Source organism: Colias eurytheme, chromosome 4, assembly GCF_061535395.1.
Source record: "Colias eurytheme isolate Ceu_HAF_F1 chromosome 4, ilColEury1 Martin Lab GWU primary, whole genome shotgun sequence".
NCBI lineage: Eukaryota > Metazoa > Arthropoda > Insecta > Lepidoptera > Pieridae > Colias > Colias eurytheme.
This window is the reverse complement of record NC_142983.1, coordinates 11,528,546-11,539,078: the sequence shown is the minus strand read 5'-3', so window position 1 is coordinate 11,539,078 and position 10,533 is coordinate 11,528,546. Positions and strand designations below refer to the sequence as shown.

Here is a 10,533-nt window from a genome sequence, read left to right as displayed (position 1 = left end):
AAGAACGGATCATGTAGATTGTAGAGCATGGAATATTTAATAATAATTCATTATATGTCTATAGTATTAGACATCATACTAGATGCTAAGATCGTTTACAAAATTATTATCGTAAAGTTATAAAATAAAAATAGTGCAGTAGAAATTATTGATTACACATGCACCATACACAGATTTCTGATCATACACAATGTGTTAATAAATTAAGACCCACTTTCCTTTTTTTTACTAATATTAAGTAAATTAGGTTTATAGCATAAGCAGTCATAATATAAATAATATTACTATGGCGCAGTTAACAAATAAAATTTGATTCAAAATCAATGTTACATCCCAGTAATATTATAAACGAGATATTTGAGAGAAAATTTATAAATATGTATAGATGTATGCTTATTTTGTCACTATTTCAAGCAAAAACTGATCGAATCTGGGTGGAATCCCTGTTATAGTCTGGATGAGAGTATAGTCTGGATTAACACATATACTATTTTTAACTAATATTACATACGTTTTTGATGATTAAATATTTCTAATAATTTTAAATAATATAAATTATAATACATGAAGAAAAGTCACAAAATGGTCTCATAAAAGTTGAATATTTTTCCTACTTTCATTAACACATTGTGTATCAAAAACAAGTTATACCATAATCATTCATACAATTAACATTTTAAATGCGATAGGACTCAATTTTTAATAATAATACCTAATAAACCTAACGGGTGGGACTTGACTTATATATTGATAAGTATCCCAAAATGTAAAACACTCTAGAAAAATGATTTCCACTTATTCACTCATTCTTCGGGCGTATTAATATTATTGGAAACACTAAAATATTTGAGTAAAGTTCTATTTTTGTTTGGCTTGGGAGTTTTTTCCGTGGCGGAATTTCTTCTGGTGGGAATTTCTTTAGGACTGGCGGGTTGCGGCACTACGGGACTCTTATCCACTTCTACTTTACCTTTCCTCTCTCTCACCATGCGTGTTAACCAATTTGTTGTATCTTGTTTCTTTTTCACCGGTGACATTAATCGCAAGTGTGGCGCTTCCCCATCTAACACATAATTTGGCAAGTTTTTTGTAGGAGTCGTGAAAGAAATTATTCTAACTTTCCCGGGTGACACTTTAACGGGAGATCTGTGCGGGACTGAGTTTGGCGAAATCGGTTTGGGACTCTTGGGTGACAGTAATTTGCAGGATTTCTTTTCGTAATTCTTCGTTGGGGTCAGAAAAGAAGAGCCCGCTTTGCCAATATATCCCCAGTCACTTGAGACACTCGGCAAAGGGTCTGGTTCTAAACATCTTCTCTTGCAAGAGCTGCTCTCTGTGGAGTCTCTGTGTCGCTTTGTGCCGGCTGGCAAAAGTTTTGGTTCTTGATCTTCTAGTATCGTCGGCATTTCTGGTTTCAGTCTCTTTGCCGCTATTTCACATTCGTCCTCTTTGGAAGCGTTCATCAGATCTGCGAGGCAACGTTTCGTTTTTCTGCCCGAGTTATTTTCTTGTGTGCGCACCCGTTTCGCACTGTACGACCCTGGTGTTGTTATCGACTTGCGTTTTAACGAATTGGGTGTTTTGTCTAATGCTCCCCACTGCGGGGGGTGAGAGACGTCAGTACGCGGGACTATTTCTGCTTTGCCCTTATACTCTATGTCAGTTTCGGGCACTTCCCGGCCGATCCTCCATATTTTATGTCTCGCGTCATCGCTGCATGTGACGATCTTCATATCTCCTTTCTGACACCAAGACGCGCAAGTTACTTCTGCCCAGTGTCCGACTAATTTCACTATCGGTTCGGAATATTTCACGTTCCAAATATACGCATTTTTGTCACTACTTCCACTCACTAAGTACATGCTATCTGGACTTAGGCAAGTCTTTATGTAGAAAGTGCTATTTTCGTGGCCAATATACCTCTGTTCAGGGAGCGAGTTGTAGGTGGAAATGTTAAAGCAGTAGATGACGTTATCCATGCAACTCGCGTAAAGCCGGGTGCCGGCGTCGTCTATTATCAAGTTTGTGTAGCCGTTCTTTGTGGAGCTCCCGCAGTAAGGAATGGAATGTTTAGGTAGAGGTTCGCGTTTGTAAATATTATAATTTTTACGTAAGTCCCACACTTTGATATTTCCATCGCACTCACCACAGGAAATTAGAGTTAAATCATCTTGAAAAACTAGGCCAGTAATACTAATAGCGCGGTGTGTATCTAATCTGGGCCGTTTAGAGTGTGATCCGGGTGTTTTGGGGGTGAAACTAGCGTGGCAGTTCATGAGGCAATTGTCCGGTTTGAGTGTTTGCGCGGGGTTTGGGGCAGAGCGGACGTCCCACACGAGCACGTGGCCGTCCCTTGCCCCACTCGCGAACACGGCGGGGGCAGAACGCCGGAATACGGCCGTTTTCACTGAACGCGTGTGGTGAGAGAACACGGCTACGCGTCGAGGATTCCCTTCCGATACGTCCCAAAGGCAGGCTGTGTGGTCGCCTGTAAAATTAATAAAAATTAAGTGAATGATAAATGAATAAAACTTTTATAATAAAGTGGAAATATTTATATTTGTTTGTTGTATGATTTAACTCATAAACTAAATGACTACTTGAAAATTCATTTTTTTGTATTGTAAGTACATAAATGTAATATTTCTATAAATTAATCATAAGTCATAACATACGAAATACAACATTAAAAATCAAACACAAAACTGGTTAACTCAAAGTATTTTAATTTCAAAATTGTGGAACTTTGATTGAAATTTAATCTTTGTGAGGAGGTAATGGATATGGATACTCAAACTCGAACATTTATTCAATAAGTGTTCTTCTTGAAACACTTTTGAATTGTCATAACAATTACCACTATAAGGTAAGATGTTTTTTAATCTTTCACATAAAAATAGTGGATCAGATATAAATGAAATTTGGCATAGAGATAACAAAAGCAATTCTCTACAACATACCTGAACATAAATTTAAATTTATAAAGGATATAAAAAATTCGATCAGAGGCGGGACTCAAACCTGCATCCTTTCACGCTACACTTTCTTTTTCTTTTCTTTATAAATTTATATTTATAAAGCATTTGAATGCTATAAAACCAAAAATATCAAATTCATACCTGAAACAGTCACAAAGTTCATGTGTTTGGGCATCCAAGCCAGATCAAACACTGCATTGTTGTGACACTGAAAGCTCTCTACAGAGTTAGCTTTAGCCATTGTTGATGTGTCCTGAAATTAATTAAATAAGCTTTACTAAAATAACACAAACTTTCCAATTTAATCATAACTAAGAAACCTGTACTGTGTGTTTTTCAATTAGTATTATCTTCATATAGTTATCCGTGTAAATAAACAAAAGTAAGTATAACTTATGAAAATTAATAGCTTCATATCTTAAGTGAATAATAAGGGAGATGTGGTAGCCATAATGTAATAATTTGTTCTCTTGATCATCTATAAATAAATACTGACCAATTGAAATGGAGCTTTAACTTATAATTGAGAGATAAAATAAATTTTCAATTAATTAATTATGTAAATTAATTAAATTGTAATTATAAGCAATAAAAAGTTTTGATTTCTAAAAACTACTACATTAATGATGATAATAATTATTTATTAAATGTACTGTCAAAATCGGCTCATATGTACTTACTTAATTTTTATTTTTTTTGGTAAGAACAAGTTACAACAAATATTGAATTAATAAACTGCTTAAAATATTATTTAAGATAGCCAAGAGCAGTTTCAAACATTCAATGATCTTTCAGTGTTATAGTTTTACATGATAAGTATTGAAATTATTTTTTATATTAAAAATTATTTACATGAGCAGCAATATAAGTGACCATTTGATGGAATTGTAGTGGCTGTATGAATTCAGAAATCATAAGATTTTAGTAGAGATATGGTCGCCTTTCGGACTGCCAGTCAAAGGTCAATGTTATGAGAGAATCTTTGGTTATAAGCTATTGCTAGTTGTAAATCCTCTCATAAATTAATACAGTTTATCAATTTTGAATATAGACGTTACCTGTATAGCTACCCGGCCGTCTTCATTAGCTAGAGCAAGGATATGTTCGTAGCCAGAAGCTTCCGAAAAACGACACGCAAATATTGGGGGATCCTGGTCAAAGGTGGCTGGTAAAGCAGCATTTTGTAATCCATAATACGACTCATCGCTATGCACTACAAAACGCTTCAATATGTTATCGTAGTTGAACCGGGAATCTGCAAAATTGCACGTTTAATATTAGCTGTGTGCGCTGATTGTTTATAAACAACTCATATGAAGGGGATTGAAAATTTAATAAAACTTACATATTCCCAGCTGACGATCAATAATGTTCTGCAGATCGTTCATTTTAGATAAAATAAATCACTAACATTTCATTTATATTAGAAAAATACACAGAAATTGAACTTATCCATACCTGAGATCCATACGATTTTACCCGCAAAAACTGATCGACAGTCAATTGACACTGACACTTGACAGTGGCCGCTTCGTACGGTAAGTTGTACCTATTCATGATTTCTCTAGATTTTTCTATTGCAATTTTTTTTACTAAAAAAATACTTCTTTTACTTTAATTAGCTAGGAAAATGGGGAGAAAGAGAAAATAATTTTAATTTATTTGTGTTGGCTGGAATAAATCTGGAACCTACAGGCTACAGCATAGAAACTCATCAATGCAAATTTACCACCCCATCAATGGAAATTTGGGTCGAAAATGACCTTAATCGATAGGTCCCCGTTAGGTCCTTTAAGGTCCCACAATTTTTTTGTTAGGTCCCCTTAAGTTTATGCGACATAACCCACGGCTTCTTCCCCGGGAGCCGTGGGTATCTTTGGATGATTTCCCCACTTAGAAAAAAATAATTTGGAAAATCCAAAAGTGCACGCCTCATAATTTTTTTTTAATAAATATTTATTAATTATTATTTTTGTTTATTTAATAACAATTAAACCACGTATCGAATCAGACCCTGAAAAATGAAAGGGTTCTATTCCTGAGCATACTCAAGCGTAAGAGAAAAAAAAAGACTCGATTAGTAAAGTATTTCGGTCGCTATCGTGTTAGCAAGAAAAAGGATCCGCACATACAGACACACGGACGTCCAAGACAGAACTTTTTTAAACTGTTTTTTAACTAGTTTAAATAACAAAAATGACATCAAAAATATCATGAACGTTAAAAATAGTGTTTTTTCTTAATATGTGTGTGTATGTATTATCTTACAAATGCAATGTATGATACATAAATGTTTTGCGCGAAGTGACAGTAGTACCCACCTCAACGCTTCGCATAAGAGGCGTGCAATAATTTAACAATAATTTCAATAATGGATATTTGAATGATACGGACCTTAGGATAAAAAATACGATTTTGATAAAATTCGCCAATTTTGCTACGGATGAGGCGCTAAAGTGTACTTTTTTTATGCACAAAATTAAAAAAAAATATTTAAAAAAATACTAAAGGGGACCTTCCATTGAAGCAGTGCTAAATTTGCGTTGGTTAGAAACTCATAAATGAGTTGAAATTTCATATGATTTTTTCATATGAGTTTAAATTTAAACTCATATGAAATTTATTTAGTTTCAACATTACTTTTTGTGTTTTTTGTTTGTGTTTTTTTTATTTTTACTTCATTAGTTATAAAATATATATTATATAATGACTGTATTCCAATTTATTTTATTATTTTATAATATAAAAAGGATTCTTTGTAATTTCAAAATCTTCTTTTTATCCTGTATTTATTTTCATCCTATAGTCTATGAAAACTTCATGTTTTAATTTATGTTGTCTTTGATATATTCCCTGCTTGTGTTGTGTTGTAATCTGTATTTCTTTTTATTTTCATAAAATTAATATTATTTGTTGCAATTAAATACATATTGTTACGGTGAAAATATAGTAATTTGTGTCCAGTTATTTGCAAATACTTTTATTTTGTTTAATTAAGCTTCTCCGTTAAAAAGCCAACGCTTAGTTATTCAAAACCTGTACGTTGTAATATTGAGGATTTTATAACGTTTTATATAGTTTTTTAAATGTAGTTTTGCCAATTTTTATGTTGAGCAGATGAGTGTGATCTTTAACGTAAGTTCTTCTCACATATTCTATATAAAGTATTGGTTGGTGTCCACCGATATGTCGTATGATATAACGTATGTAATAGATGATATACGGTAAAATTATATGTTTGGAACTTATAGGTGCATGGAATGTGAGGAAAATGGCAAGAAGTGTTGTTCACCGGCGAGGGTTGCGCGTGGGGTCAAGCGAAAGCGACGAGCTGATGATGCGGGGAACCTGCGTCTGCCTATCCCCGATACAGTGCCTGGGCCGCCTGCTGCAAGACCAATGCACAACAATCTGTTCCAATTTCCTGGAGTGGAGTCAACCGAAGCCTGTTTCAAACCATCCACAAGCCATCCCTTTATGAACAATATGGATGAAATCTCATACTGGGTGTTTACTAAACGTGCGCCTTGCCTCTACGATTATGACCGACTCATAAAGAAGCAGAATGAAGAGGCACAAAACTCCAGACAGATAAGCAGCTACACTTTTCCTACTGAAAATGAAGTACCTTCGCCGAAAAGGAAGAAGAAAAACAATAAGTTGCTGGATGAAGAGTCTGATCTGTCTGGAAAGCGACAAAATATTTACTTTGAAACACCCCAACCACCTATTTCTAAAGCTGTAGTCAATAACTGTAAATCTGTATCACCTGGTTCCGATACAGATTTCGAAATTAAAATAACTCCCAAACCGAAAGCAAAGAAGCCAAAATTACAGAAAAACACTAAAACAAATGTAAATAAAAGAAATAAAATGGTCACTTCAACACCTAAGGTGGAACATCAAAATTTAAGAAGGAGCTCTAGGTTGAACAAGCAAAATATTAACAATAATGGACAGTTTGACAACTCTTTAGAAATTTTAAACGAGACAGGTGTTAATGGACTTCAGAAGGAACTATCTTTGATTGAAAACAAGGAAGATGTATTGAATAGACATGAAGATGATACAGAGAGTAAGACTAAGACACAGTTTTTAAAAAAGGTTGCAAAAAATGACAGAACTCACAATGGTGACTATGAAGATTACAGTGATGTGTCAGGATTCACTGCAAACTATATTCGCTCCACTAAATTGCAATCAAAGACACCCAAGAAAGTCAGAAGAAAGACTGGTAGAAACTTGATGCAGGCATCTCGCCAAAATGTTGATCCTGAGAGTAGCAAAATGATTATGTGTGTCAACAAGGCAGTGAATGTGGGAGCACCCAATTCTGGAATCTTAAACCATAGTACAGATTCTTCTCAAAATGTAATTAATCTAGTGACAGTCGCCACTGAAGATAAATCTAAGAAAGTAAATCAAAGCACATCATTACTCAAATTTGTTGACTCACATTGCGATAAAACTGCAAATGTTAAAAAGAATTCGGGAAAATTTATCAATGATTCATTCCAATCGGGCAGCAGTGCTGCCTCTCGATATCCAAAGAGGATAAATTCTCGAAATCGCAACCACACTAACCACACGCAGGAGAAACAAAATGACAGGAAGGAAAACTCACATGAAAAGTTTGTATATAGAACTAGGAGTCGCAAGAGGCTCATTGATGACTCGTGTGAGCAAGTTAACTCTAATGAGGATAGCTCTAATGCTGTGATTAATGTTGCAAGTCCGGAGCAAAGTAAAATGAAATCTGTGCAGTGCATCGAACAGAACGGACAATTGACTGAATCTATAAGTGAATCCCGGCAAGTTAAGAAGAATGATTTGATATCTGTTGTGCCTAGGTGTATGGGACGTGTTAAAACTTCATTGGATAGAACAAAGCAGTCGTCGAAAAGGGACTCGTTGCGAGACAAGAGTGGATTCGCTGCTTGCTTCTCTGACAGTGATAGCGATGGTGAACCTTTGAAACCACGGAAATTTTTCAGTTAAATTACTGTCAACTATAATATGCTGTATGTAAATTTTTGCTTCAAGAAATTGTAATGTATTAGATGGTTAGCCGGCCACTTGCCACTTTAATATATCAAGCATTATACGAGCATGGCAGAAGGATTTGTTCAGTGCCTATATCCGAGCATGTTATATTAATATTTATAATTTTATAGATTAGTGATACTCTAGATTATGTGTACACTCAAATACGTAAGGAGTGAGTTATACTTATGTATGCGCTAAATAAAATTTTATACAACACAATATGAAACATTTTAATGTCATAGGAACTTTAATGCATTACATTTTATATAGAATAATCCGTAATAGATGTTGACATCTAGGAATTATACATAAATTATGATTAAATTTACATTATATTAATTTATAATATTTCTATCTTAAATTGTAATAGAGTGCAGTAAACACAAATCAAATTTGTGATTGGAAATTGTATTATAAAGTGCCATTTTAGAAATTATTGCCCCTTCGATATAACCATGACAATGGCATGTTAATTAAGATTTTAGTTTATTTTTAAGTATTATTGTTTATTTTGTATTAAATTTTTGTATAATACATATAATATTTGCTTGTAATTAAAATTGCGCAGTAAAATTAAAAATATTATACTCTATTTGTTTGTTATTTTATAACCATGGCATTGCAAATGATTTAGGCTGTGTCCGCACAGAAGATTTTATTCTCGCGAATTAAATTCCCCGATCCAAATTGTGCTATATAGGCCGCACTGCGAAGAAAATTTTAGTTCTCGTGAATTAAATTTTAATTCGTGAGAATAAAATCCGCGCGGTGATAAACTGCTGTGCGGACACAGCCCTATCAACGTACAACAATTATTAGGATGTTGGAAAAAAACAGCAAAATAATGAAATGGTTTAACTATATTCCAGAAATATCAATTCAACTCAAGAGCGATAGTTTTACATGCAAGTGAAACTTTTGGCAAGATGAAAATGTTAATGTGGTGTCTAGTATAGGTAGTCTGTGGTATAGGCATGGGCGTGTTAATATCTTTATTACAAAACCCAACCTTAATTCCTTTGAGCCTAAGAAGCCTTCAATTCATTTGTTCATAACAAAAATAACTAAAATATAACTGCAATTGAGAGATATATTATAAAGTATTTTTTAATAATGACATCTAGCGGGCGTTAACTAAACTGTGTGGTGCCGTCCGCGTCTGCTTTTCGTGTCGTCGACAGGTAGAATATTTTAAAGTCATATCAAGAGAGGGCGCGTAGCTAAAAATTTTAGGTGGATGAGATACTATATTATTTAACACATAATATATTTAATGAATAAATGAAATATATTGTTTAATAAAATATGAAAATTTATAAGTTATAAAAAAACAAAATCTAAATGAGTTAAAAATAAATGTATAGTTTGCATGCATTGCTACTCGCCGACAGATGGCGTAGCTAGTTTATTGTCATACCTAACTTTCTAGTAAGCTTTTTTTTTTTAATAACTAACTAACGACAGTACGTACGTACGTAAGAACTAAGATGTACGCAGTAATGAATGAAGTTACATACTATTCAAATTGAGAGGTCATCCACTCCAAATCACAAATGATTTGGCTTAATAAGTGCTCTATTTATAGTTTTCTATGTCGATTTTGAACAATATTTGTCGTAAGTTAAGAAGTCGTAAATTATGTATGAATTTAAATAACTGCTGAAAATATAATTCTTGGTTGGGAAAAGGTTTTGAATTTACCGCCTAAAAAACTACATTTAAGTTTATTTTAATAGGTAGTTACTTATCTTAATCTTAATACTTAATCTTATTATAAAGGCGAAAGTTTGTATGGATGTATGGATGTAAGGATGTATGGATGTATGGATGTTTGTTACTCTTTCACGTAAAAACTACTGAACCAATTACAATGAAATTTAGCACACATATAGAGGGTAACTTGGATTAACACATAGGATAGGTTTTATCCCGGAAATCCCACGGAACGGGAACTATGCGGGTTTTCCTTTGAAAACGCGGGCGAAGCCGCGGGCGGAAATCTAGTATAATTATATGTATAACTATCGGCTTAGGTACCTACGTAATAAAAAACAATATTATTTTCTTTATATCACTAGATATTATTAATTGTTTATCTATGTACCTACCTACAGCTGATATCAATGCATTCTTGTCTGTGAATGCAACAAAACAAGAGATTTTAAATTCAGACTATTAGGTATTACCTATAAATCTTTAATTAATCCTGTCGACTTATTTTTTATTAAAAAGAAAAATCTAAACCGTGTTCTTATTTGCCTAAACATATTTTTGGGTCACACAGAAGAAGTCTTGTAACGAAAAACAATATCAAATATCAGAATAACAATATTTTTAACGATTTAGTCGACGTGTTACGTCAGTGAGATGTATCGTAACCAGATAGTTATTTACACAACTGCTACATTTTGAATGTTAACTTAAAAAACAAACGACAGTTAGCTATGTTTTAAGATGTCTAATGTGGTTCTGCATATTATTAAGACTAATATTTTATACCTTTTCTATC

At 33.5% G+C, this 10,533-nt stretch overlaps 2 protein-coding genes across 2 annotated transcripts; one reads left to right on the top strand and one right to left on the bottom strand.

Annotated features, from left to right (window-relative positions):
• On the bottom strand, positions 1-4,436 carry l(2)dtl (WD40 domain-containing protein denticleless). The gene is made up of 4 exons (XM_090101466.1): positions 4,324-4,436; positions 4,037-4,233; positions 3,120-3,231; positions 1-2,488 (listed from the first exon to the last, which is right to left on the bottom strand). The coding sequence occupies exons 1-4, from the start codon at positions 4,364-4,366 to the stop codon at positions 804-806; spliced, it is 2,037 nt and encodes a 678-aa protein (XP_089957592.1). The 5' UTR covers positions 4,367-4,436; the 3' UTR covers positions 1-803.
• A 1,387-nt stretch (positions 4,437-5,823) lies between these two features.
• Positions 5,824-8,605, top strand: LOC149909238 (uncharacterized). The gene is made up of 2 exons (XM_090101464.1): positions 5,824-6,113; positions 6,230-8,605. Exon 2 carries the CDS (start codon positions 6,234-6,236, stop codon positions 7,974-7,976), a length of 1,743 nt encoding a protein of 580 aa, XP_089957590.1. The 5' UTR covers positions 5,824-6,113; positions 6,230-6,233; the 3' UTR covers positions 7,977-8,605.
• The last annotated feature ends 1,928 nt before the right edge of the window (positions 8,606-10,533 follow it).

Excerpts from the sequence above, each read along its gene's own strand:
- LOC149909238 (XM_090101464.1), top strand. The coding sequence starts at position 6,234 with ATGGAATGTGAGGAAAATGGCAAGAAGTGTTGTTCACCGGCGAGGGTT.